The sequence below is a fragment of the Myodes glareolus genome, chromosome X, assembly GCF_982192425.1.
Source record: "Myodes glareolus chromosome X, mMyoGla1.1, whole genome shotgun sequence".
Taxonomy (NCBI): Eukaryota; Metazoa; Chordata; class Mammalia; order Rodentia; family Cricetidae; genus Myodes; species Myodes glareolus.
Window position 1 is genome coordinate 2373753 of NC_142053.1, and position 27815 is coordinate 2401567.

General features: G+C 49.5%; 2 protein-coding genes across 7 annotated transcripts; one reads left to right on the plus strand and one right to left on the minus strand.

The window, feature by feature from the left end:
* Nucleotides 1-396: 396 nt before the first annotated feature.
* Nucleotides 397-4560, plus strand: Pnck (pregnancy up-regulated nonubiquitous CaM kinase). 5 transcript variants are annotated; one of them, XM_048457719.3, is made up of 12 exons: nucleotides 397-495; nucleotides 1355-1424; nucleotides 1767-1898; nucleotides 2238-2312; nucleotides 2409-2547; nucleotides 2709-2832; nucleotides 3017-3092; nucleotides 3187-3299; nucleotides 3381-3459; nucleotides 3531-3618; nucleotides 3745-3889; nucleotides 4164-4560. In XM_048457719.3, exons 1-11 carry the CDS (start codon nucleotides 468-470, stop codon nucleotides 3880-3882), a joined length of 1062 nt encoding a protein of 353 aa, XP_048313676.1. In that variant the 5' UTR covers nucleotides 397-467; the 3' UTR covers nucleotides 3883-3889; nucleotides 4164-4560. The 5 variants fall into 5 exon arrangements, with proteins under 5 accessions (XP_048313676.1, XP_048313677.1, XP_085540475.1 ...); XM_048457720.3 differs by lacking the exon at nucleotides 397-495 and adding an exon at nucleotides 534-600; XM_085684349.2 differs by lacking the exon at nucleotides 397-495 and adding an exon at nucleotides 708-897.
* Nucleotides 4561-18690: 14130 nt separating this feature from the next.
* Dusp9 (dual specificity phosphatase 9) lies at nucleotides 18691-27534 on the minus strand. Of its 2 annotated transcripts, none has more exons than XM_087902781.1 (4): nucleotides 27414-27534; nucleotides 21360-21796; nucleotides 20423-20878; nucleotides 18691-20127 (listed from the first exon to the last, which is right to left on the minus strand). In XM_087902781.1, the coding sequence occupies exons 2-4, from the start codon at nucleotides 21745-21747 to the stop codon at nucleotides 19802-19804; spliced, it is 1170 nt and encodes a 389-aa protein (XP_087758907.1). In that variant the 5' UTR covers nucleotides 21748-21796; nucleotides 27414-27534; the 3' UTR covers nucleotides 18691-19801. The 2 variants fall into 2 exon arrangements, with proteins under 2 accessions (XP_087758907.1, XP_085540478.1); XM_085684352.2 differs by lacking the exon at nucleotides 27414-27534 and adding an exon at nucleotides 22364-22576.
* Between the last annotated feature and the right edge of the window lie 281 nt (nucleotides 27535-27815).

The following is a 27815-nucleotide window of genomic DNA, read 5'->3' on the forward strand; positions in this document are numbered from 1 at the left end:
ATCAGACGCTGCAGATACTCCTAGTCTGCCAAGGAGTGGCATATGTGCCTCCTGGAGCTATGTGACCTCAGCAAAGGGAATGCTGTGGTGCAAAAGAGGAGGAGCAGGAGGTAAAGGTGGGAGCAGAGAAAGCCCAGCTAGTGGACACTTAGGCCAGGTCACCACTGTGTTTATGTCAAGGTTACAATGGCCAGTAGGTACTAGGAAAAGAGACTGCTATATAGCAAATGGTTTAGACAATCTCTTTGTGGACAGCACATTAGAACAGTTCAGGGAAGGCAGACAGCCAGGTTCATGTATGCAACACTTCAGGATGAAGTCACCGGTGGTGCAAAGGTCCTGGGGCCACCTAGCGGGGGCTACGGGGCACTGGAACATTTAGTAGTCAACAAGCATAACTAAGGAGCCAGATAGTGGTGGCCAGAGCCCAGGAATTGCCTTACAAGGAGCTCTGCAGTGCTGTGGCCATGGCCACCGCGTGCTCGACTGCCCAGGGTTCGCGGGGGCGCGCGCGAAGGGGGCGGGGCCGGAGGGACGCGGGCGGGGGGCTCGGCGCCACAGCTACTGCGCTAGGCGACATTGCGGTGGCGTCACCTGCAGGTCTGCAGCACCTGCCAGCAGCTCTGGGCTGGGGGCAAGCGGGCTAGCGGGACGGGCGGGCCAGGGCATACAGGGTCCAGGCCAACGGCCGCCTTAGCTCCGCAGCTCCCTCTACTCCCGCACACCTGTCACGCCCAGCGCGCCCCCTGCCCGCACTCGCGCGGTACACGCAGCTCTGGACGCAGGCGGCCGAGGTTGCGGAGTCCCCCACCCCCACCCCCGACTTCGAGGCGCCAAGGGGCCAGTCAAAGGTTGGGTGGCTGCGGTTGTGACAGGTGGCTGCGAGCAGGGTCTCAGGTGCATTCGAGAGGGTTGGTGGCCTAGGTGGTGTATGCTTGAACTGTGCCACGGTGGCAGGTCTGGTGGGGGAGGGGCACAGGCCTTAGGGGTGGAGGTGGGCCTGGATAAGCCAGGATGGGAGTGTATGAAGCCTTCTGGAAAATAGCCGGCAGTGCTGGCTCAATAAGTGGAGGCAGAAAGGGGTGTCGTAGTGTTGTTGGCTAACACTACGTGTGCTCTGGATGTTAGAGTGGGGAAGCACAGGCTGACAGCAGCATACCTGGGTGGGAGGCCCACATGCAGTGGCCTGTCTCAGTGGGAGTGTGATTCTGACTGTGGGGGAGGGGAAAGGTATACTTGGACTGGGGAGTGGGGTGACTCCATCCTGAGTTGGGAGACATCTGGCTTGGTGGGCAAGGGAGCTACGCATTTCCAAGGGCCTTGCTCCATCTCCATCCCCCCCCCCCCACTCCAGACATGCTGCTGCTCAAGAAACAGACGGAGGACATCAGCAGTGTCTATGAGATCCGGGAGAAGCTGGGCTCGTGAGTGTACATGCCGGGCTGTGGGAATGACCGCTTCCGAATGTGAGGCCTGTGCACATGTGAGCGAATGTGTGAGGGAGCATATGAGTGGTGAGTGTGGTATGAGTGTGAACATGGGGGTGAACTGTGAGGTATGTCGTCTGTGTGGGCACTGGTATGTAAATGCTGGTGAATGTGGCAATGTGTGTGAATGTGTGGGAGGTGGTGTGGGGATGTGTGTGTGCACACTTGTGGGTGTGTGTTAGGGTGGGTGGTATGGCCTGAATCCTCCATTTCTGCTCTTTCTCCTCACTGGCACCTTTCCCCTCCCTTCTTGCCTCCCACCATCTGGCTCTATGGCAGGGGTGCCTTCTCCGAGGTGATGCTGGCCCAGGAAAGGGGCTCTGCTCATCTTGTGGCCCTCAAGTGCATCCCCAAGAAAGCCCTTCGGGGCAAGGAGGCCCTGGTGGAGAATGAGATTGCAGTACTCCGCAGGTGCGCTTGCCTGACCCTTGGGTTGGGGATATCTGTGACCACAGCCTGAGTCCCTCTGGACTTACCAGGCCTGGTTGAGTCTGCAGGGGGGCCGTACCTGTCTCTTCCCCTTTGAGTCTGCACGTCTCCATGGCGACATTAGAGGTGCCCTATCCATCTGTGCTTTATAAATGGCCTCCAGAAGTGTGTGTTCTAGGAAGACCTTGGCTAGTGGGGGCAGGGATTGGTAGGGAATGGGAGTCCAGAAGAAGGAAGAGAAGAGGGGAGGGCTCAGGGCAGAGCTCTTCCAGATGAAGGGGATGCAGTGCTCCACAAGGAGCCTTTTTCTCTCTGTTGCAGGATCAGCCACCCCAACATTGTGGCTCTAGAAGACGTTCATGAGAGCCCTTCTCACCTCTACTTGGCCATGGAGCTGTGAGGAGTGCTGCTTGGGGGGTTGGGCAGAAGGGGTGCAATGCCAGGATCCATGCCTGGGTCAGCTGACCTCTTGCCTCTTCCTCCTGTCCCCAGGGTGACCGGTGGTGAACTGTTTGACCGCATCATGGAGCGGGGCTCCTACACAGAGAAGGATGCCAGCCACCTTGTAGGGCAGGTCCTCGGGGCTGTCTCCTACCTTCATAGCCTGGGCATTGTGCACCGGGACCTCAAGGTGCCTGGCTGGGCCCCACCCCCTTCTGGCCCTGAGTGTCTTTTTTCCAAAATACACTTCAGTCTGGGTCTGGGGAAATTAAGGGTGCTGAGGCCCACCCTATTCCAATGCCTATACCATTCTGGGACTCACATCCTTTCCTTGACTCCATGTGTCAACAGCCTGAAAACCTCCTCTATGCCACACCCTTTGAGGACTCCAAGATCATGGTCTCTGACTTTGGCCTGTCCAAAATACAAGCTGGCAACATGCTAGGCACAGCCTGTGGGACCCCAGGCTATGTGGGTAAGAGGGAAGTGCTTACTGTTGTGGGGAGGGAGCTGGTGACCCTGGGGATGCCAAAGCTCCAGAACCTAGGACACCTGCTGCCTGGGGCTGAATAAGTACACCAGGTGTTGCCCTCAAGGGCATGACATGTGTGCGTGCCTGTGCAGACATGTCTGTCTGTCTGTCTGCCTCTGGCTGCCAGCCCCAGAGCTCCTGGAGCAGAAACCCTACGGGAAGGCCGTAGATGTGTGGGCCCTGGGTGTCATCTCCTACATCCTGTGAGTGACCGCTGGGACGGCTCAACTCCTACATGCCTGCCCCTGCTGGGTTGGGGAGGGGTGGACATCTGGGTGATTCATCTGTGGGTGCCAGGCTGTGTGGGTACCCCCCCTTCTACGACGAGAGCGACCCTGAACTCTTCAGCCAGATTTTGAGGGCCAGCTACGAGTTTGATTCTCCCTTTTGGGATGACATCTCAGAATCAGGTGAGTGTAAGACTGGCTTTGTACTGGGGAGTGACGAAGGGCACCAGGGACAGGGAAGACTGACTTTGCCCCCTGCTCCAGCCAAAGACTTCATCAGGCACCTGCTGGAGCGTGATCCCCAGAAGAGGTTCACCTGCCAACAGGCCTTACAGCATCTTTGGTGAGTGGGATGCCTGGCAGGTGGTACAGGGACAGGAACGACACTTGTGTCAACTCTCAACCTTTCTCTAGGATCTCTGGGGATGCAGCCTTGGACAAAGACATCCTGGGTTCTGTCAGTGAACAGATTCAGAAGAATTTTGCCCGGACCCATTGGAAGGTGAGCAAGGAGAGAGAGATTACAATGCTCCTGTTTCAGGGTGTGGCCACTGATGTCTTGATGCTGGTTTTGGAATTGATCTTGCTGCTGGACCCAGCTTGGCCTGACCCCACTCTCTTCCCACAGCGAGCATTCAATGCCACATCGTTCCTACACCACATCCGTAAGCTGGGGCAGAGCCCAGAGGGTGAGGAGGTCTCCCGGCAGGGTAGGACCTGTCACAGCCACCCAGGCCTTGGGACTAGCCAGTCCCCCAAGTGGTGACAAGCAGGTGTGTATGCCCAGTGCTCTCTGAGAACTGAGTTCTTAGGGAATTTAGAGGATGGCAGTGAACTAAGTGGGATCTGCAGATCAAGGTCAGAGAGTGTCAGAGAAGGAGAAGCTGGGCAGAACGTTATAGCAGACACTTTATGCTAGGGATAGGGGCATGACCTCTGGAGTCTCAGGAAAGCCAAGGCTTGAGTAAGATGCTAGGAAGGATCCAGGAAGGCTGGCGCCTTTTGAACCTGTTTTCCTCTGCTTCCTTTTTCTCTCCTCTATCCAAGGTGGATGTCAAAGAAGACCAAGTGGACTGACTCCCAGCTTTTCTTTCCTCCGGCCCTTTTGGTCTCCTTCCCTGCCCCTTGTCTCCCGAGCTGGCCTCTCTGCTGGAAAGTTTGAGACTGTGGGTGTGGTGCATGGCACTGGGCTAGGGGGCTTCCCCAGTGTATCCCTCCCAGTCCCTACCCTTACCTATGGTGGAGGCTGTCTTCCCCATGTTGCCGTCACACTTTTTGGACACTGAGGAGGTGTTTGCAAGTGAATTTCGGGGCTATCCTTCCTGCACCTTGCACGCACACATGCATCGCATGGCTGTTCTGTGCTTTGCTGACTGGGTGGCCCTGCTTGTGTTGTAGCTGTTCAGTTCCCTCTCCTCCCAACCAATAAAGACAAACAGAGCAATGCCTTGGTGCTGAACTGAGTCTGGGCTAGTACGGGCCTGCGGGTCACCTCATGGAAGGACTTGATGGAAGCAAGTTCACCGCCAGTGGATATGCACTGGGCCTTGTCTTCGCCTCCAGAACCTCTTCTTGCTAGGATTGTGGCACAGGCACCCTGGATTGTTCAAGGACTTTCTGATTCTGTCCCCCAGGGTGCTGCCAGTAATAGGCTGCCTGTTTGTCCCTAGTTTGATAGAAAATGGATGCCAGCAAGGTCTACTGGGCTGCCAGCAGGGGGCGATGGCAGGAGACATAATTCACCACCAGCAGCAGCAACTCCAGATCCTTAGGGCTGAATAGATGCCCAGAGCTGGAAAGGACTTGAGCCTGTGGGGAAGGTGACTGGAGTTTGGGGTACTTTCCTCTACAGGGCTGCTTCTGGTGACAGCTGTGGGCTGTCCACTGGTTCTAGTGGCTCCAGTCCCACTTAACCACCACGCTCAGGGCTCCAGAAGCCTGCCTTGTTGGGACAGTCAGGAGAAGGCCTCAGCCAGCCAGAGTTTGGAGGAGGCTCTGCTTCCTCTTTCTCTGCTCCAACTCCCAGTATGTGAGCTGGATGACAGAGCCTGACTGGGATGTGTGTATGAGAAGTCTCATCAAATTTCGGGATCCAAAGGGAGATACTGAGGTCTAATACAGTGCTGGCCTAAGTTTTGGGATGGGAGCCAGGAGGTCTGGAAGCAAGTGAGCAGCTTGATGGTCACCCCAGGCTATTTTGTGCTTCAGGCTTTGGACCAGATATCCTGAACATGCTTGCCCAGTGTCCTGTTGTTTCACCCCATGGGGTCACTGGAGGGAAACCTTGGACATCTGGTACCATAAATGGGTCTCAGCAGCTTGGTTCACTCACCTCCAGTGACCTGTCCTGGAGCCTCTTTTGGTCAGACTGCCCCTGCTTCTCACCTTTCCCCTCAGTCACTCACGATACCTATCCATTCTTATTTTGTTGATGAAGAATTGATTGAACCAACCTTGCCACTGCAAGGGGAGGATTTTGGTGGGCAAAGTGGGTGTTTTGATGAGGATGACCATCATGACTTTTACAGGAAAAGTATTCTCCTAGCTACTCTGGGAGCTCTGAGCATGAGCATCAGAGCATCACTGAGTGGGTGCTCTTCCTGTCTAGGCATAGGGCAAGGTCACATCTGCCCCCTTGACGCAATGGCCTTGCATAGGGTGCAATACGTTGTCACCACCAGCAGGGGATGCCACAGACACATGTTTAGACTATTCCTTCAGTACCTGGGGCAGTGACGCAAATCCATTCATTGGCCACCAGCCTCCTAAATCCTGCCCTAGATAAATCTGAACTGGGGCGAGAGGTCCATCCTGATCATACTGGAGTGGAATACCAGGGTACCCCTGGCTTATACAGAGGCAGCATGTTTTTCATTCTCAGATCTTCCCCTTGGAGGAAGGCAGTTTGTGAGAGCAGAGCTTTGGGTCACCTGGCAGAGGGACTCCCTGTCTTCTCTGCCTATTACTGGAAAGTAGGGGCTCTAAGACGTCCGTCATTGCAGGCTCAGGCACTAAGACTGGTCAACAGAGGAAGGAGCCACACCAAAACCTGGAAGGGGACAGCCTGTGGTCAATGGTGCTCCTGATGTATTCTCCACAAGCGGCAATCTTGTTCAGTTTGGGGTGAGAGCTGGACTTGAGATGCCTATAAAAGTCAGGTGCTGTGAATCAGGAGCGGGGCCCAGTCTTTCAGGGACAGACAGGAGCGTGTTTTGTTGTTATTTTGAGACTCAGTCTGATGTAGTAGACCCAGCTGGTCTCAAACTTGCTATGTGGCCATAGATGGACTTGCACTTGCTGAGTGTTGGAGTTGCAGGTGTGTGATGTGCTGTTGGACAGCCAGCCCAGGGTTTAGCACATGCTAGGCAGCACTCTACAAACTGAAACTCAACCCCAGCCTGTGATAGGAACGCTTTAGGACTTGAGTGGGTGGCTCTGGCAACAGATCTGGAGAAAGATTCAACTGGGAATGCTTGGTGGGAGAGGTAATAAGATCACTTTTGGATACAGTAAGTTCAAGATGCCTGAGGGATCCAAAAGTAGAGAAAGAGCAACTTACTCTTCACTGTTCTTGTAGCAAATATGTATCTAACTTTATAGCTAATATTTATGGAAGGCTTCTCTCTTGTATTAAAAAGGAAGCTGACAATGACTCTTTATTGGGCACTTACCTTAGACCAGGCTTTGGAAAAGCTTAATGTATAGTTACTTAAAGCTCACCTGGGAATGAGGTGACCATCACCCTCATCATTAATGTGTGGAAACTGAAACATAGAGATGCTAACTGAGCCAAGGAAACACAGCCTGTGACAGAGGGAGAATCTGAAAACTGTTCTTTCACCCTGAATTATCCTGTCTGCTTTCATGTGAAGGAGGGGCTTGCTTGGGTCATAAGGACTGGGTAATTGAAAAAAGGGAGAGTTCTCTCCAGCCCCCTCTTATCAGTGTCCTCAAGGAGAGAGAATACCAGGCTAGATTTCAGTCTTGTCTTTAAAGGATTTTGTGTACTTGTTAGCATTCTCTATGACTTACTTTAATGTCCTGTTAAATAGAAGCCAGGAAATCTTCCCATGGTGGTAGGGGTGGAGAATAAGATTTGGGCCCTACAAAGATCCCTCTAGAGTTTAGAGTAGAAATAGTAACTTGGAGATAGGCACTTCTGGGTTCACAGAAGAACAAGGCACGTGACACAAAGAACGTTTAGCTGAAGTTGGACTCAGTGAATGTAGGCTGTCGGGAAGGGCAGGAGTGGGCCATGAATAAGTCAAGGGTGTGGCCAAAAACCCAGGAAAGAGCTAGGGATGAAGGTCCTTTGGACAGACAGTGACTGAGTTATCAACATAGCCACAAGTTCCTTCCTGTCAGGCGTATATCCAAAGGATATGTTGCAACCACATCCTCTACCTAAGCCTAGCTTTAGCCAGGCCTCGGGTCTCCATCCTTAACACCAGGTGAGCACTTTATGTGTTCTGGCGATCAGACTCAGGTTGTCAGACTTCATGGCTGGGGCTTTCACAAGCAGAGCCATAGTTTTCAATATTTTCAACTCTATCTGGCCATTTTGATCAAAATTAAAACCTCATCCTCAGGTCTCCTCCTTCACTGTCCCCAGGGGTAAGATGCCTTGAATGATCCTCTAAGCAAAGGCTAAGTGCTTTTTGCCAGATTCTCTTTGCTAGAGTTACAGGCAATTGTTGATTACCATAAGAATTGAACCTGGGTTCTCTGGAAGAGCAGCCAGTGCTCTTAACCACTTAGCCATCTCTCCAGAATATCTTTGTAGTCCTTTGGTTTGCTGCTTTATGTACTTTTCAGTTCCACATTTCAGGTTGGTCCAATACTTTATTAAAATGTAGTACTAAGATTGCCTTTGCCTTAAAATCCTCTTTGTCAACATTAATATGGCAACTACTATTTTTTGTTATTATTTTCTTACTGGTTTTAAAAAATTACTTTCCCCCCAAGGTTAAAATTTTTTCACTGGCCTGGAGAGATTGCCTAGCAGTTCAGAAAACTTGCTGCCCTTGCCGAAGACACAGGCTCAGTTCCCAGCACCCATCAGTAACTCCAACACCCTCTTCTGACCTCCAAGGGCACCAGGCATGTATATAGTACACAACATATATGAGGACAAAATTCACACAGCACAAACTTCACTCTTTAAAGTGTAAGGGCATGATGGCATAGATCTGTATCCCAGCTCTCAGTAGGTGGAGGCAGAAGATCAGGAGTTTAAAGTTTTTCTGGACTACATAGCAATTTCAAGGCCACTGTGGGATTCATGAGACACTGCTCCATTCTCAGTCCTAGTATCGTGTACAGTTCAATGAGTTTCACAGCCATCACCACTGTGTAACTTCAGAACATTTTCATCACTGCAAAAGAAAACCCTGTACCCATTAGCAGTCCTCCCTAGTCCCTGCCCACCACTAAATTACTTCCTGCTTTTGTGAATTTGCTTTATTCCAGAATTTCAAAGAAGCATAGTCATGCCATCTATGGGCTTCAATGTCTGGCTGCTTAGCCTCTGCATAATGTTTTATTGCAGTGTGTATGAGACTTCATTATTATTAATGGATAAACTCTGTTTAGCCATTAATAGATGTTTGGGTTGTTTTTTCATTTTACATATTGTGAATGATGCTGCTATGAACATTTGTGTGGAAGATTTTTGGTAAACATATTTTCCATTATCCATGCTTTTTTGTGATAAGGTCTCCAGGCTGGCCTGGAACTCACTACCTGGTGCCTCAGCCTCCCCAGAACTGGGATTATAGGCATGCACTACCCTAACTGGTTCAACTGTCTTGAATATAGACTTAGAAAAGGAAATGCCAAGACATATGGAAATTCCATGTTTGCAGGAAATAGCAGGATGTTTTCCAAAGCAGACAATACCATTTTACATAGCATAAGTGCTCCCATTTTCCACCTTATTGCTCACATTTGCTATTGCCTGTGATTTTCTTTTAGAGTCACTCAAGGGTACTTCATACCTTTGATTTGCATTCCTCTGCCGATCAATGATGTTATACATCTTTTTCACATTGTGTGTGTGTGTGTGTGTGTGTGTGTGTGTGTGTGTGTGTGTGTGTGTGTTTGAGACAGGGACTTATGTTGGACAAACTGACCAGGGCTTGTTATGAAGCTAATCCTACCTAGCTACCCTTAGATTTCTGATTCTCTAATTGTTCATTTTTTGAGTCATTTGTCTTTTTGTTAATGAGTTCTTTTTATTTTCTATTAGTAGCTCATTATCAGATATGCAAGTTGTCTTTTCTCCCACTCTGTGTGCTGTCTTTTTACTTGTTTATTCACAGACGTTTGAAACTTGCGATAAACTCCAACAGTTTTCTTTGGTTTCCTGTGCTTGTGGTGTATGTTTTGTGACTTTTCCTGGGGAGATATGAACAAATGTGTGTTCACCTCAGATGAGGCACTGATGACAGACCAAAGAAATGATTCCACCCAACTGTGGCTCAATGAGCCTCCGAGTTTCCCGGTGCTACTTACAGGAGCACAGGTGAAGGGTTACTTACAGGAGCATGGGTGACTCAAAGACAGCTGTATCTCTGCAAAGCACATCCCAGCATGGATGATGACTCATGAAAGCTACATCCCTGGAGCTTCCTGAACAATTTGCTGGCAGCTCAGCCTACAGTTGTTTACTGCTTTCTCAACCTTGGGGAAAGAATCTTGTAAATTTTTGAGCTCTCAGAGCCTTAGAAATTTCCTTATTTTCCTGAACCTGGTAAATTACTTGAGCTTCCCTCCTCTCTCCAGGAGACAATATTTTAAGTTGGAGGTCATAATTACATAATATTGTGAAGAACTATTGTTTAATACTGATTAACAAAATTGATGCTAATATTTTCTTTTAAGTGGTTGTATTAACATTTTGAGGAGATACAGATAAACATATATTCACTCCAAATAAGGCACCAACAGACCAAGGAAATTATTCCACCAATGGGACTAGTAAGGTTAATTGGTGTTACTTACAGGAATATAGGTGAGGCGTTACGTACAGGAGCATAGTTGAGGAGTTACGTACAAGGAATCTGGATAACTCGCCAGCAGCTACAGAAAGAACTCTTCCTCTTTTAGAAATTGTGAACCCTTATATATCTTTGGGGAAGGGTGGAACCTCATGGACGTTATGAGCCAGATCTCTACTTCCAAGAGAGAATGTTAGGGGGTCCAATTTTAAGGCTCTCTTGCCTGTTATCACAGCTGCTCTAATTTCAAGATGATAATGCCATACCATGCTGAGGCCGGCATCCCACAACAGGAGTTTAATTTCTGCATTCAGGTCTTTGATTTATTTTGAGCTGATTTTTGTATGCCACTTGAGTTTAGGGTCCAATTTCTCTCTCTCTCTCTCTCTCTCCCTCTCTCTCTCTCTCTCTCTCTCTCTCTCCCTCCCTCCCCTCCCCTCCTCCTCTTCCTCCTCTTCCTCCTCCTCCTCCTCCTTCTCCTTCTTCTTTTGGTTTTTTTGAGACAGGGCTTCTCTGTAGCTTTGGAGCCTGTTCTGGAACTAGCTCTTGTAGATCAGACTGGCCTCGAACTCACAGAGATCTGCCTGTCTCTGCCTCCCAAGTGCTGGGATTAAATGCGTGAGCCACTGGGGTTCAATTTCTTATGTGTGTGTGCACATGTAACCTCAGAAATGGAGGGGTCTTGTAAATATAGTCAGTTTCAGGGACTTCTTGAGACTCCTGAGTTGTTTACTTCCTAAGTCTTAAGGAAGAGCCTCCTTTTAGAACTTCCTGAGTCTTAACTAACAAGTTTCCTTCCAAGATGGAGTTTCAAGCGAGATGAAACTGCTATAGAACAGTGTGTATATGTGTAGGTGTATGTTTGTGTGTGCATGTGTATGACCGTTCAGGCAGTCAGAGCAGGATTTTGTGTGTTGTCTTCCTCTGTCATTGTCTATCTGATAGCCTTCAGAATAGGCCTCTTTCTGATCCAGAAGCTCACTATTTTGGCTAGGCTGACTGGCCATTGAGCACTGGGATCTACATGTCTCTGCCCATTCTGCAATGGGATTATAGGCACATGCAGCTATGCCAGGCATTTAATATGAGTTCCGAGGATTTGAACTCAGGTCCTCATACTTCCAGAGCAAGTGCTTCACCCACAGAACCATCTTCCCAGTCTGCAATTTTGCTCTTTTACATAGGCTGTTTAGCTGTCCCAGTACCATTTCTTTTTTGAGACAGGGTCTCACTATGTAGCTTTGGGTCCTGGAACTCACTCTGTAGACCAGGCTAGCCTTGAATTCAGAGATCCACCTGTTTCTGCCTCCCAAATGCTGGGATTAGACATAATCTACACACCCTGCTAGATCTCTTTTGTTTGAGTCTCAATTCTATTCCATTTATTCCTGTGTCAGTACCATAGTGTCTTAATTATTGTAGCTATGTGATAAGTTTTGAAATTAGGATTTGAGAGCCCTCCAACTTTGTTCTTTTCAAAATTGTTCTGTCTATTCTAAGTTTCTTGCATTTCCATATAAATTCTTAACATCAGTTTGTCAATTTCTGCCAAAAAAGTGAGATTTTGGCAGAGATATCATTGAATCCTCAGATAATCTGTAGATTGTGATGAGCTGAAAAGGTATGTTTCTAATTCACGTGTTGAAACTCTCATGGGACTATATTTGAAAACTGAGCCTATAAGGAAATAATTTAAAAATCGTGAGGATGGTACCCCTATCTGATAAGATTAGGGTCCTTATAAGAGACGCCAAGAGAGCTCACTTGCTCTCTTTCTCAACAGGCACATACTGAAGAGATGCCAGGTGAGGACACAATGAGAAGCTGACTGGCAGAAAGTCATGAATAGTGTCCTTGCCAGTTCTGAACTAGCTGAAACATTGATTTGAGCCTGAGAAGATAGGAAAGGAGACCTGTTATATAATAAAATACCTTGAAGAGCTGACATCACAGCTGACTCCGATGAATCCGAAATCCTCTTCTGTTCCCATGGGCACTCACATATAGAAATAAAAACAAAATAAAACCTCTGGAAAATGGTAAATGTATTTTAGAGAATGGTTCTATGCAGTGCTGGGAATGTAACTCAGAGCTCCATGCTTGCTAGACACACACTCTGCCAACTGAACATCTTCACCCCAAACTTTTACTTTTGAAAAGCTGGGTATGGACCTTTTGATTGATAATATTATTTGCTTTTTTGCACTCTGAATGCATCACTCCTCTGACTTCTGACCTACATTGTTTCTGACCATAAGTCAGATGTTAATTTGGCTTTGTGGGTCATTTTTCTCTTGCTACTTTCTCAATTTGTGTATCTTTGTCTTTAAATGGTGACTGTGGAGTATCTGTGAATGGCATTCTTTGTATTTGTTATGATTGAAATAGAGTTTGTGTCTCTATCAAAAGTTTCTGTGATGAAAGACTTGGATGGGACCTTTAAGTGGCGGAGCCTGTGACAGGTCCTTAGGTCATTTGGGGTATGCTCCTGGGAAGTAGTTCTGTGTGACCTCTCAAGTTCCCTACAGCCTCTCTATTCCTGTCTTGGAATGTGGTGGTTACTTGTTCCTGGGATTTGTGCAATTGCTATCTATGATCTGAGCTGATGCAGCTAACTGGTAGTTCTTGCCTATGTTCTTTCTACTTTAAATTTCTAAAACTGTGACTGAAATTCTCCTCTTTTCCTCATTAGTAGTCTGTGTGAGGTATGTCCTTTTATTGAAACATTGACTAATGCCCACGTTTTCTTAGTAGGGTTCATTGAGCTGTCTGATGTGAGTGCTGGGAATTTAACCCAGGTCCCATACAAGAGTTATCCACTGACATTTCTCTGGCCTCAGCAGTAAACAGTATCTGAAGAGAGACTCTCCAGTAGACCAAGAAACCTGCAAGTTGTTCAGGAAGCTCCAGAGATGGAGTTTTCATGAGTTGTTTATCTCTGCTGAGATGGGCTTTTAGGTGAGACAGCTTGCCTTGGACTCATCATGCTCACCAATGCCCCTGTAACTATGCCCCCAATAAACTCATTGGTTCACTAAGCTAGAGTTGAGTAGAATTGTTCATTTGATATATTGTCTGGGGGTGAATAGATGCTTATTCCCATCTTCTCCAGGAAAAGTCATGCTACAGCTTGTTTCTCTTTCTCATTCTTCATATCTCTAAATTGTCCACCTTAGATGCTTAATATTGTCCCAGAGGTCATCTTATATTTTCTACTTATTCCAGTGCTTCTGTATTTTCATTTCTCTCTTGACTTCTGCATTAATAGAGAGTTTTTCCCTTCATCATTTCACGCTTCCCTTTTCTAGTCTGGAGTCAGTGTTCTCTGTATTTATTCTAGAAGTTGCCCTAGGAAACTAATGTGTGATCCATTGCATAAGGAGCTGAGAAGTCATTGCCATGCTAAACAATGTCAAAGTAGCTGAAAATGAAGCACTCCTTCAAATTCATAAACCATCCTCACCAGGTTGGAATGGGGCAAGCACACACAGGAACCCAAGGAACCTACAAGCCACCTGGGATCACTGAAGACCTACTTCATGGAAATTGCTGAATTGCAGAGGCTCAGAGTGGAAAGTTTAAACAATTAGTTTTAATTTTAAAAAAGTTTTAAGTTTTTGCAGATTTGCATGCTCTTAGGAACTTTGTCGTCATAAACCTAGTAGGGCTCACACAAAGAACAAGCTCATGTTTCCAGCAGGGGAAGAGAACCTAGGTATTTAAAATGCATCCAGACCAGGCATCACAACCTGACTTCAAACTCTACAAAAAGCTACAGTACTGAAAACAGCCTGATATTGGCATAAGAACAGACAGGAGGACCAATGGAACCAAAGAAAAGACCCGGATATCAATCCACACATCTTCGAACACCTGATCTTTGATAAAGAAGCAAAAAATATCAAATGGAAAAAGAAAGCATATTAAACAAGTGGTGCTGGCATAACTGGATGTCAACATGTAGAAGAATGAAAATAGACCCATATCTATCACCATGCACAAAACTCAAGTCCAAATGGATCAAAGACTTCAACATAAAGCCGGACACACTGAACCTTATAGAAGAGAAAGTGAGAAGTACACTTGAATGCATTGGCACAGGGAACCACTTCCTAAATATAACCCCAGCAGCACAGACACTGAGAGAAACAATTAATAAATGGGACCTCCTGAAACTGAAAAGCTTCTGTAAAGCAAAGGACACAGTCAACAAGACAAAACGACAGCCTACAGAATGGGAAAAGATCTTCATTAACCCCACATCAGACAGAGGGCTGATCTCCAAAATAAACAAAGAACTCAAGAAATTAGACACCAAAAGATCACATTATCCAATAAAAAAAAAATGGAGTACAGACCTCAACAGAGAATTCTCAACAGAGGAATCTAAAATGGCTGAAAGACACTTAAGGAGATGTTCAACATCCTTAGTCATCAGAAAAATGCAAATCAAAACAGCTCTGAGATTCCATCTAACACCTGTAAGAATGGCCAAGATCAAAAACACTGATGACAACTTATGCTGGAGAGGTTGTGGGGAAAAGGGAACACTTCTGCATTGCTGGTGGGAATGCAAGCTGGTACAACCCCTTTGGATGTCAGTGTGGCGATTTCTCAAAAAATTAGGAAACAACCTTCCTCAAGACACAGTAATACCACTTTTGGGTATATATCCAAAAGATACTCAATCATGCCACAAGGACATGTGCTCAACTATGTTCATAGCAGCATTGTTTGTCATACCCAGAACCTGGAACCAACCTAAATGCCTCTTGACCAAAGAATGCATAAGGAAAATGTGGTACATTTACACAATGGAGTACTACACAGCAGAAAAAAATAACGACATCTTGAATTTTGCAGGAAAATGGATGGAGCTACAAAACATTATTTTGAGTGAGGTAACCCAGACCCAGAAAGACAAATATCATATGTACTCACTCATAGGTGGTTTTTAAACATAAAGCAAAGAAAACCAGCCTACAAACCACAATCCCAGAGAACTTAGACAACAATGAGGACACTAAGAGAGACTTACATAGATCTAATCTACATGGGAAGTAGAAAAAGATAAGATTTCGTGAGTAAATTGGGAGCATGAAGACCTTGGGGGAGGACTGAAGCGGGGAGCGGAGAGGCAGGAGGGGAACAGAGAAAAATGTAGAGCTCAATAAATATCAATAAAAATATATTTTAAAAAATGCATCCAGACCACATTATTCTTAACACATCCTGACCTCAAGAGAAGCTATTGAGGCAGGTTCTGCCCTGCTGGGCTTTATTGGAGCCTTCATGGCAGGGGTGGATGGGGAAATGGAATGGCCAGCTCTAGTTTCCTGTGGTCATCCTGCCCCACTTTTGGAGAGTCAGAATTTGAGAAGCACAGGGCAGAGACAGGTTCCCCAAGACATAATGCATTATAGAACATGGCCTCTCGCTGCCACTTCATTACCACATTGCAGGGGACTGTTATAGTGATTCCTTTCCCCTGGTATATAATGCTCAACTCTCAACAAGACAGTTCCAAGGATGAGTCAAAGTGGGTACCAAAACCAAAATCAGATAGTGTAGGGAGGTTGGATTTAACAGACTGGGAATTTTAAATAACTTATTAAAATGCTAAAATGTGCCAGGCAGTTGTGGTGCACACTTTTAATCCCTTACTTGGGAGGCAGAGGCAGGCAGATCTCTGTGAGTTCGAGGCCAGCCTGGTTGACAGAGCTAGTTCCAGGACAGCCAGGGCCATATAGAGAAACCCTATCTTAAAAAACCAAAATTAATAAATAAAATGCTAAAATGCTGGACTAGGAAAATGGCTCAGTCAGTAAAGTGCTTTGCTTTGCAATCAGAAGGTCTTGAATTCAGTACCCAGGAATCCACATTAAAAAGCTGGAGGTGATAGCTCATGCTATAAATCCAGATTTGGGGAGGCAGAGACAGGCGGATTGCTGGGGCATACTGAGTAGTCAGACAGACTATCCTACTTGGTGAGCTCAAAGAACACACACACACACACACACACACACACACACACACACACACACACACACATACTGCTAAGGTACTACCAGAAAAAGTAGATGATACATAAAAACAAGACCACAGTTGGCACAAGGGAGGACAGAAAATGAAGTCTGTACTTGGGATGTTTATACTCTATTGACTGTTGGGTATTTTATTTATAAAAATGTAAAGGGGAAGACAGAGACTGGGGAGACTTAGCAGTTCCCCCATAAAGTCTTTCCATAGTGTAAAATTTTCAGGCATTGTCTCTTCAAAATTACTTTTTCTATTTTTTGAGATTATAATTACATAAATTACCCCTTCTTTTTCCTTCCTCCAAATCCTTTCATAAACCACTCCTTCCTCTCTTTCAAATTCATGGCTTCTATTTGTATTAATTGTTTTTACATATATATATATATATTTCTAAATACAATCTGCTCAGTCTGTATAATATTACTTGTATATATGATTTTAGGGCCGACCATTTGGTATTGAATAATCAATTGGTGTGCTCTTCCCTGGGTAAGACTATTTCTCCAGTAGTTCTTTGACAAGGTACAAGTTGGCCTTGAACTCCTAATCCTCCTGATCCCAACTCCCAATGCCAGAATCATGGGTGTGTGCTACCACACTCAGCTTAAACTTTGCTATTTTTTTAAAATATTTATTTATTTGTTTATTATGTATACAGTATTCTGTCTGCAGGCCAGAAGAGGACACCAGGCTTCATTACAGATGGTTGTGAGCCACCATGTGATTGCTGGGAATTGAACTCAGGACCTTTGGAAGAGCAGGCAATGCTCTTAGTCGCTGAGCCATCTCTCCAGCCCCAAACTTTGCTATTTTTAAGATTTATTTTAATATTTTATTTTATGAGTATTTTGCCTGCATTCTTGTATATGTGCACCGGTGTGATAAGTCCTTTTGTATACGTGTTGCTTTTATTGTAGCAAGAAATTCTCAGAGGGTGACATTTTCTTTTCATTCCACTTTGACACAAATATAAGTTTAAGATAAGTATGCATCCTTATTTGTTTCTGAAGGGGTATTTTTCCAGGTCATCTATTGTATTTATTTGCTGCTGTCACAAACTACCATAAATTTAATGAGTCAGCCAGCACTTTGCCTGCTATGGTGGTGGTATCTGCCTGGAATTCTGGTACTTGGGAGGTGGAAGCAAGAGGATCAGGAATTCTAAGTCATCCTCAGCCTCAAAATGAATTCAGTGAATTTGAAGCCAGCCTGGGCTACATGTGACCCTGCCAGAAAGAAAGAAGTAGTGTATCCTAGTTTTAAAGACCAACACGTACGAGAGGCTACATTCCTGTGGAGGCTCCTGGCTCTCAGGCCTAGGATATTATGCCCCAGGCAGTTTTGGACTGGACGTTCCTCACTGTTTTTTTCCCCACCTCAGAACCTTTCTCTTATTTTATCAGCAGCTCAACCATTTGGTCACAGGGTTTTAAATTTCACCCTCATTTTAGGGTTTTTGGATTGGGAGTGTTACCTGAACATCCCATTTCTAAGTCTATTGCTGCAGTTGGAATTTTGAATGTCTCAGAAGTTCGTGTTTAAGAGCTTAGTCTCTCAGGCACTGCTACTGGGAAGTGGAGCCTAGGGGGAGCGGCTATGTCTTTAGTTTGAGACATCTTCCCCTTCACCCCTCCAGACAGGGTTTCCCTGTAGCTTTGGAGCCTGTTCTGGAACTAGCTCTTCTAGACCAGAGATACGCCTGCCTCTGTCTCCTGAGTGGTGGGATTAAAGGCATGTGCATCACCACTGCCCAGGCCAGTTCGAGATGTCTTGAAGGGTCTTAGGGGACACCAGTCCCTTCCTTTTCCTCTTGGTCATGCGTCTCACTTGACACTCCAGCTATCAGGTGCTGCCCAGAGTGCAGGGCCAACCAGCCGTGGCCTGGAACTTTGAAATGTGAGCCGAAAATCAATTTTTTCTCTCTGCAAGCTTATTGCCTCAGGTATGCCTGTGCTGACTGGAAACCCTACTGATACAACTCGGTCTCCATTACTTTCTCCTTCATACACACTCTGCTGCTCTTCCTTCCCTTCTGTTCTATCTCTAGGCTTTGAAAACAGCTTCCCAGGTCTGCTCGTGAAAGGGTGAAGGCACCGGCAGTGTTGAGCAGAAAAGCCCTACCTAAAACTTACATGGCTCAGTGATGTGGACTCTACCTAACATGCCAGACGGTCCAGTGAACAAGAGTCGCACAACTCTCCCTGACCCTGCCTAGGCTTTTGTAGCTTCGATTCCACATTGTATGATCTACCCAGCTCACGTCCTTCCTGACCGATTTGGGGTATTTAATTCCGTTCTCTGATTGTGGCACTGGCCCACACACTGTATCTCATTCTCCTCTGAAAATGAAGCAGCTTCTTCATATCTGGCTTATTGTTGTACCCCAGTTTCTTAAGTGTGTGCTAGAATAGGAGTTCAAATGGACTGTGAGTGATCAGGTAACCAACAGGGAGCATACAGACGGGAAATGAGGAATGGGTGAGTTTCCCTTTCCTCTCCCTCCCTTCCCCAAGGATCCCAAGAAGCAGCACCCTCTGTTGAGTATATTAAATAAACTGTTTATTCAGGAGGAACAATTAAAGTGAGCGATTATAAAGTGGATTACAAAAACAAATAAGCACAACCCTCTCCAGGTTCAAAGACAAGATGGTCCTGCTGCCACAGGTACTGCCAGTTCCAGGCTGAATGTGTGAGTAGGTTAGTGTGCAAGTGTGAACACACACATACATACACACTGTTTGCAAAGGGGTGTGGACTTCGATGAATGACCATGTGTGTGTCTGCAGCTTGGCCCCTTCCCTGCCCCCCAAACCAACACCGGCTGTGTGAGACACACAGCAGCAAAATTGAGGCCTTCATCCTTCCCTCCCTCCCCCTCAGCTCTCACTCTGAGACCCCATCTCCTCCGGTGGCAGTTTGACCACCCTCAGTCACAAAGAGTCTCAGTGATCCTGTCAAGACATCTGGGGGAGGAGGAAAGAAACAGTCGGGGCACCAGATGTGTGGCTGGGATCCTGCCTATTGGCTCCCAGGCCCATGCCCTCCCATGTGACACTGCCCAGCAAAAAGCCACCCAGAGAGGCTGTCCCTGTGGATGTTGAGAGCAGCCATTGCCTCTCAGAGTCCCCATCCCAGAGCCCCAAGAAGTCGAAGTTCTAGTCAGGGAGGAAGGAAGGAGACTACAACAGTGAAAGTTGTGAGGCCTTTCCCCACAGGTGGCCATTTGGAGACTGAAGGAACTGAGAGCAGGTCCCTGTGGCAAAGTGTGATACAATCTTCCTGAAGAGGAAACTGCAAGAAGGGGCAGGGCCCAGGCAGCAGGCAGAAATCTGGAATGGTTGGTCTCTTGGATAGGAAGCCCACCCCGAAAGAATAAAGTAACAGTCGCAGAAGAGGCAGGTTCTGGAGCATGGTCCCGCTCTAAAGCGGTGCAGGTCTGGCCCGTAGCCACGGATCCACCCATAGGCACGTGTAATAGAATCTGGGGTAGGGCAGGCCTCTGCTCTGTTCCTGCCTTGCTCCACCACCCCCATGTGAGGTATTGAGCTTCTCTCCCCCTCCCCCCCCCCCGCCCGCTATGGCTGCATCCCATCCCTGCTAATACATGGGGTCGTAGGTAGGGATCAGCCCAGCAGCCCCACACAGCTCTTATGTGGGGTCCAGCTCAAAGACCCCATCACTGGTAGGGGTAGTAAAGAAAGAAGGTGGGTCTGAGACAGTGGACTCCGGCCCCCCACTGCCCTGCCCCCCAGAGCGCCTCTCCTCCAGGCGCAGGCTGCGCTCAAAGTCTAACAGCTGCCCCATGAAGTTGAAGTTGGGTGAGATGTTAGACTTCTTCCGCTTGACCAAGTCGTAGGCATCGTTGAGTGAGAGGTGGAGCTTCTGCATGAGGTAGGCCACGGTGACAGTGACAGAGCGGCTGACCCCTGCCAGGCAGTGGACGAGCACCCCGCAGTTCTGGGACAAGGCCTCATCTAGGTAGAGCAGGACAGAAACAAACACCCCCCCCAGGCAAGGGTCAGCACGAGTGAGGTCAGAGCCAACTGAATTTTGGGGCGCAGCATCTCAGTCTCCCCATCCTTCAATGCCCATATGTGGGAAGTTTCACTGGCAGATGACCAGAGCTCTACCCCCTCCCCAAGTGCCTTGTGGGCTCTGGGAATGGTAGCTAATCTTATAGGAGAGGGTAAGGAGCAGGAGAGGCCAGGAGTCAGTCTGGTGGGTGGGGACAGGTTGAGAGAGAACACAGTGGGGATAGGGAGGACTCACCAATGAATGCAATGGCCTCTGGAAAGAACTGGGACAGATTCTGGCTCCAATGGTCAGAGATGGGAATCTGCTTGTAGTGAAAGTCACCATTCTTCTCAAAGAGGTTAGGGAGGTTGGGGGTGACATTGAGGATATAGCGGATGCCAAGCTTGGCAAGGCTCTCCAAGTTGGCTGAATCTCGGGCACTGCCTAGGTAGAGATTGGGCAGGATCTGGACTGGGAAGGGTGGTAGCAGCCCAGTTGGAGGGGATGTGGTGCTCTCCGAATCTAGGCCACAGCTCATGGAGTCGCGGTCAGCCTCAGACTCTGCATCAGAGACATCAGAGGCCAAGCACAGACCCCCTAGCCCCACCACAGGCACAGGGCTAGGTACTGAGGCCAAGCTTGAGCTGGCAGGACCACTAAAGCTGGTTTCACAAAGGTTAGGACACTCGGCCTGGAATTTGCTGAAACCACCTGTCAGGAAAGAATGGGAGGGGGTCTTGCTATTATAGCCACCTGGGTAGCCAAGAATCCCTAGCTGGGGCTAGAGAGCTGACCCTACACAGCCCAGGTGGGTTGCAGATATTGCCAAAGGGGACATGCAAGCCATCAGTTTCACCTATACTGGAGCACCACGTGTGGTGAGTGCTGCGATACCCACCCATCCTCACTCAGCACTTGTGGCTGTTTCACGACCATTCTCCCCATTTTCCAAACTTATAAATGGGCTCAGAGGGATGAAGGACAAGCCCAAGGCCATGCTCAGGTCTACCTTCCCAAAAGCTGTCTGGCAGGTTATTGGGAGGGAGTCTTACCTACATTTTACACAAAATAAGGTGAAGTTTGCCCAAGGATAAAGTAATTATGAAACCTCCTCGGAAGGCACGGCCTTCTCCTGACCTGATGCCACCAGAGGCGGCCTGTGCCCTCTCTCGGCCCACTGCCCCTCACTTACCCTGTAGGTAGTAGGCCAGGTAGCCTTCTTCCCGCAGCTTCTGGAGCAGGACGCCCAGAACCGAGTCAGCCTCCCACTCTGGGGCTTCTTGTGCCTGTGCCTCTGCGTCTGCCTCTCCACGCTGGCTTCGGCCACTACCCTGGTCGTACAGAAGCACAGGGGCGGGTGGGGGAGGCTGCAGCGGTGGCCCAGGCAAGAGCGAGCGCACAGACAGGCTCCCTCTCCGTAGGCGGCGCAGCATCAGGGCGGGCAGGGCCACGCTCAGCGCCCCGCGGATGCGCGCCGACTCGTACAGCTCCCGGCTGCGGCAGTCCAGCAGCAGAAGCTGTGGGCGCGGGGGCGACAGCGTCTGGCGCAGCCACAGGCACGAACGACCCAGACTCTCCATGGGTGCGCGGCGTTCCTCACTTCTGCACGTCGGACAGGGACAGCGGGTGCTGTGGAGAGAGATCAGGCGCGGAGTGAGGGCAGGTTTGTCTCTAGTCCCGCGGCATGGACCAGACTACTGGAGAAGGGAAGTCAACCCCTGTCCTGAGGGCAGGCGCCCAGTGTCCCTACAGGGACATTCCTCCATCGCCTGCTTCTCTCCTTGCACTCCACCCACAGTGAGAAGACCAAGGAAGGTGCCCCAGGAAAAACACCCGAGGCTACCGCCACTGGGATGCTGCTCCCGGTCCCGCTTAGATAGTTTGCGTGAGACATTCCAGAAGAAGAAAGCTGGGCGTCTAGTGGCCTCCTGAACGAAGACTTTTTCTGGGGTTCTAGAACTAAAGCAAGTTCCCTCCACACCCCTTTTCTGAGTTTCTCACTTGCCCCGATCTCCATCACTTCCCAAGTTCGACTTTGGATGTGTGGAGAAATTGGGTTCAAGGCCTGGATTTCCTCTATGCCCAGAAAAACCCAGAGAACAAGAGGGTCACCAAGGTGAGGGGCCTAGGCGAGTCCTTGTAAGAGCTGACCCGGCCCCACTCTTCCCCACCCCAGGAGAGAACAAAAGGAGAGACCTGGAGCGAGATCCAGAGGCAGGCGACCGCGCGTGAACGTCCTGGCCACAGCTAGTGCCACGGCAGGGCGCAGGTATCGTCCCTGGGGAGGGAGTCCCCAGGCTTGGGCTCTCGGAGACGGCGGGGTGGCGGAGCAGGCTCACACGTGGAAGCCAAGCCTCGCGCCACTCCTGCGCTGGCCGCTTCCTGGCAGCCCGATCCAGCTTCCACCTTGGAAGCCTCTGCCTTCGGACTGACTTAGTAGCAACTCGGAGGGGCGGGGCGGGGCGGGGCGGTGGGACGGCAGGGCGGGCTCAGGGGCCAGGCCAGCCTACCAGTGCGAGCGAACAGCCCGGTGGGAGTTGCGAGCAGCAGGCTGAGCTAGGGCTTCAACCCAGGCGGGACAGGGTCGGGGCAGAGGCCAAGGGCAGGTCGGGGGGCCCAGCAGGGGACCAGTTGCTGTTGCCCCTGCTCGGCGCCAGTCTGGTCTCTGGAGGCAGGAAGAGGGGTGGGGACAAAAGCCCAGAGCCCCAGAACCAGAAACTACCTCAAACAACTCACTTAATAATCCTAAACTATCAGCCCTTGTCTGGAACTAGATGGCCCCCATCTGTATAATGGGCTAATCAGAGCCATCCAATTTGGGCTACTGTGAAATGCCATTAAAATACTTAAGGTACGAGGCAGCTCCTGGGTCCCCTTTTCCCATCTGGGCTTTATTTGTACAGACCTGGCTAAAGGTACCCAGAAATTCTGAGCACCCAACTCTAAACTGGGACACTATGCTTTTATTACATGATGAATCCTAAAAGCCATCCCTGCCGCCTCCTCGTGGCCTTCTTCCCATAAAGCCCTGGATGGATCCACACGGAAGTAAGTCGTTCCACTGCAGTGTCACCATCTCCATCCTCCCTGTCTTTTGCACTGGCCATGGCTACAGAAGTCACTGTCCTAGTTTCTGAAACCAGCTTGATCTCCACCCTGCCCCATGCCAGAGCACCATTCGGTCCACAAAAGCTGGTGGCCACCAACCAGCCCACCAGACAGGTGATGAACAGGAAAGACACACAGGGGCTCCCCTTGCCTGGGTCTTCCAGTCCAGCAGGACACACTAACAATAAGCAAAAACACCGAATGAGATATCAGGGTGATAAGTGCTAACAATGAAAGGAGAGGTAGGGGGAGGCTTCTAAAAAAGCCCCATCTGGCCATGTGTTCTTTCTCTGCTTAAAGCCCAAGAAAAGTAAATAACAGTGTTAAAGGAAAACACACAACAGATAAGATAAAGCTTGCACAAAATAATCAAAGGGTTAAGACCCCGCAGATAAATGGGTAAGGAACTCAAGGACTGCACACTCTGCCTGAAGGAAGGAATGCGATGGGGTAAGAATATTTGGGGAAAGGTTGAAGCTCAGGCTTGGAAGGAAAGGCAATTCAAAAAAATAAGGAAAATACTTCCCTGTTAACTAACATTAGTAGAATGTTCTCAAAATGAGAACACCCAGTGTTAGCAAGGTTGCTGTTAAACAAGTATGCTGTTCTCACCCTAGGGGGGATTTTGTTTTGGCAGCACCCTTTTGGAAACAAGTGTAACAATAAACAACAAAAACTAGACAAGAGCAGGGCGGTGGTAACACACACCTTTAATCCCCCGCACTTGGGAGGCAGAGGAAGGCAGTTCTCTGTGAATTTGAGGCCAGTTTGGGCTACAAAGCAAGTTCCAGGACAGCCAGCACTGTTACACAGAGAAATCCTGTGTGGGGGGGGGGGAGAACCAGATAAGAAAGCTGGACAAGGGTGGTGGTACATACCTCTAATTCCACCACCCAAGAGACAGAGATGCTCAGATCTCTGAGTTAGAAGCCAGCCTGGTCCAGAACTAGTTCCAGGACGGCCAGGACTACACAGAGAAACCCTGTCTCAAACGGCCTTTCAAAAAACAAAACAAAACAAAACAACAACAAACAATGAAAATCCCAAACAAAAAATAATCAGACAAGAAAAACTCACACTTATAAGTTACTTCTGGCGCTCCAGCTTAAGGAACGAAAGACAAGAAAGCGGACTGGTGCACACATAATGGGTACTGCAAGCATTTTTCTCAGGGGTGAAAAATGTAAAGTCTCATAAAGAGTAACATTTAACACCACTGCAGACCATGTATGCCTTCTGAAAAGACTCCTCTAGTAAGTCAGAGTTAAGATGAGATGCTGTGTGAAGTGATGCTAGCGAAGAAGCTGGCCATACAGACTAAGCAGACTAAGGCTACCTCAGAGGGCCCTCCAGTCGTGTGTCGTACCCCCCCCTTCACCACTGTAGTGGACTACCAAGGAGATCAGGTTACTGAGCTCCCACCTCGCCATGTCCCCGCTTCCAAGATGAGTTTCAATGTTGGTGTTCAAAGGGTTCTGGGGCTCTGTGGACACAGTTCCACCCAAGTCTCCTCTGCTGGCTGCTCCTGTCCCAGTCCCTATACCCTGTTGATCTCATGGGCAAGTCGGCAGGCTTCCTTCTCTATCTCACAGTGGCCTCGAAGAGGCAGCGCTGTGGGTTTCTTTCTTTCTCAATATTCTACTTTCTCCTTTCCATACTAGTTTCACAGTGTCAGAAGTGGGCATCTGGTGCCGCCTGGCCATGGGTATCCAGACTAGGTCCTTCCTCCATAACTCCACTGCACCTACAGGTAAGACCTTGGCGGTAGGCCAGAGGTTGAAGACAATACAGAAGTTCTGCAACGTACCACACTTGTAAGTAGGGCTGGCTGGGGTTGTCTTGATTATATTGTGAATGGGGTAGTGGTGGCATGGGACCGTGGATGCAGACAGCTGGAGAACCAGTATCCCACCCTCCCAATCCTGGAGGCTCAGAATGCTTGAAGGGAGGATCTTCAACCTGAAGGAAATATGGATACTCATAGAAGTCTAGGTGTGCTCTCTGGAGTAGGTTTTCTGGAAGAAGTGATAGGAACTGTCCTGGGGATGCACATGGGAGGGAGGTACCCCGCAATGGTGAAGGAGAGGGAATCCTCGGCGTCAACAATTGGCCCTACTCCTGCCTACACCTTGTTCTAGGCCCCTGCTGGCAAGGCCCCAACTCTAGTGTGAAATAGGGAGTCTCCAAAGTCAGCGCTCAGTGCGCGACGCCTGCCGTGCCCGCAGTGCCAGCAAACAGGACAAATGGGAACCTGTTGCCACCCCCGCACTGCAGGGTTCGGTGCAGCCAAGCCCCCCCCCCCCCCGCATTCGCCCCCACTCATGTCCCTGGCAGCGTCTGCTTGCGCGCTGGCCCCGCCCCTCGCCCGCTTCTCCCAGCCGCCAGGGTTGGGGAGACCGCCTCACTTAGGGCCTCCGCTGGCCCCCTTTGGCGGCGGTAGTGTCAGGCGGCGCTCGCGCGACCCGCCGCAGGGTGGGCGCTGAGCCCACTGCCGCTCCAGCTGAGCGCCCCAGAGCCTCCTGGCCGGACCAATGACCCCCACAGGTTCAGCGCGTGATGCGGGCTCTCTTAGGTCCCCCTGAGTTGCCCAAGAGCGGCACTGCCCCCAGCAAAATGCACGATTCCCACCTGGCCCAGTGGTAGGATTTCAGCCGTCACGGCCGGGTCACATGGCCAGGAGCGCAACTCCCAGAGACAGGGATTCTACCAAATGCAGTGTCTTTTCCACAAAACCCACTTTCCACTGGGAATGGCTTTATGCTTTTCCAGGTCCAGCTCCTCGCCGGACTGGGAGTTCCTCCAAGGCAGGAACTGGTGTGTGCCCGGTCCCAAGCTGGCCCCAGCCCCCCAGTGAGGGCCTGAGGGCGTTCGCAGAAGAAATACTCATTAACAAAGAAGGCATGAATGAATGAAACCAATTGTTGCCTGGGGGAGCCCAGGAGGGTGCTGCTCCTGCTGCTCCTGCTTTTTCCTTTTATCCAGCACACACTCCTCCCAGACACGCACAAACACACGTGCACACATAGCACTCCTCACAGCATACATGCAGTCTGGAACACAAACAGTGCATGCAGACTTCAGCCCTTAAGGAAGCAACCCACTATGTGAAGGACCCCTTTGGTCCCAGCTAGGCCTCCTCCATTTCAGTGCCTGCCTCTCCTGTCCTTCCAGCCCCACACCCATTGTCTCCAGATCTAAGTACCATCCATACCTTGGGCCTCAATTGCCTTCTTTATCTCTTAGAGAAGAAGAAGTCAAATCAGTCCCTGGGGAATCTCAAGGTCTAAGGAGGCATCTGGAGGGGTGTCCCAAGCTAGAAAGCCACTGCCTGGCAGAGATGCAACCAAATGCTGTAGTCTTTAGAGCCTGTGTGCCAGGTGTTGGGGTGGTGGTAGGAGGGACTCAGAGACGTGTAGGGTAGTGTTCAAGGCTATTTGCGATGGGGGCAGGGCGGGATGCTGAAGCTTTAGCAATCTAGCAGGTGTCCCTGTATATTAGGGTGTTGGAGATCTGGAGGTGTCTGCCTGGGGAATGGGGAGTTTCGGCCGCTGGAGTGTGCATTTTGTTATAGTGGGTGGGTAACAGTGACTCTGGACTGTGGGGACGTGGGTGGGTGTCTGTAATGGGCATATGGGAAGTTTGTGATGATAGGGACATAGTGTATGTGTGTGTGTGTGTGTGTGTGTGTGTGAGAGAGAGAGAGAGAGAGAGAGAGAGAGAGAGAGAGAGAGAGAGAGAGCTAGAGAGCTATGTTAGTGCAGACATTGCAGGATGTGTTGGCACTATGTCAGCACCTGGGTGTACTGGGGCGTGGCAGGGTCTGGGATGGTGTTGGCAGAGTTGGGGATAGTGGTGAGTAGTGAGGCAGGGGGTGTTGTTATGTACAGTACAGGAACCTGTGCGCTCACGACTGTGGAGCTGGTGGAAATGGCAGGGGACATGGAAGGGCGCACGGGCAGGGTGGCAGGGGTATGTAGTGCTAGGATCTAATGGGTCTTGTAGATTCTTGTTCCCCGGCATGCCTAGGGGCCTTTGGGACGTGTTTGGCAGGACTTTGGGGGTCCAAGGTGGAGGAACGTACTTGGAGGTAGGCAGCCAGAGGGTGGGGGCGGGGTGGGGCTCCGCGTGCTCTGCTCACCTCTGCTGGCCTCAGCTTGATCCCTGGCTCTGTGCGTCGCGGTCAGGAAGTTTCCGTAGCTTGGGCAGTGAAAAGCGCCGCTGACACAACTGCCACCCGCAAACGCCACCAGAGCTCCGGGGCTTAGGGGCCGCCGCTGCTACCGCCGCAGCGGAGGGAAACTCCAAATCCCGCCTCCGCCACCGCCTCCGCCGCCGCCGCCTCCTCCCCTCCTGTGGCGGTCTTCTCCGCCCCCTGCCCAGGAGGGGCAATGTCTCCAGCGGCGCGCTGGGAAGGATCGGGGAGGGGCTGAGGCCTGCCCAACACCTCCCCTGCCTCCCACACCCTACCCCTCTCCCACCCACCTGCAGGCCCCTGCCCTCTTCTTCTGCTTGATTGATGCTTCCTGTGGTCTCATGCCTC

Coding starts and splice junctions, on each gene's coding strand:
- Pnck (XM_048457719.3), top strand. CDS start 468: ATGGCCACCGCGTGCTCGACTGCCCAGG. Junction 2,548..2,708: donor TTGTGCACCGGGACCTCAAG/GTGCCTGGCTGG, acceptor ATGTGTCAACAG/CCTGAAAACCTCCTCTATGC. Junction 3,300..3,380: donor GGATGACATCTCAGAATCAG/GTGAGTGTAAGA, acceptor CCCCTGCTCCAG/CCAAAGACTTCATCAGGCAC.
- Dusp9 (XM_087902781.1), bottom strand. CDS start 21,747: ATGGAGAGTCTGGGTCGTTCGTGCCTGTGGCTGCGCCAGACGCTGTCG. Junction 20,879..21,359: donor CCTGGCCTACTACCTACAGG/GTAAGTGAGGGG, acceptor CTTTCCTGACAG/GTGGTTTCAGCAAATTCCAG. Junction 20,128..20,422: donor AGAGGCCATTGCATTCATTG/GTGAGTCCTCCC, acceptor TGCTCTACCTAG/ATGAGGCCTTGTCCCAGAAC.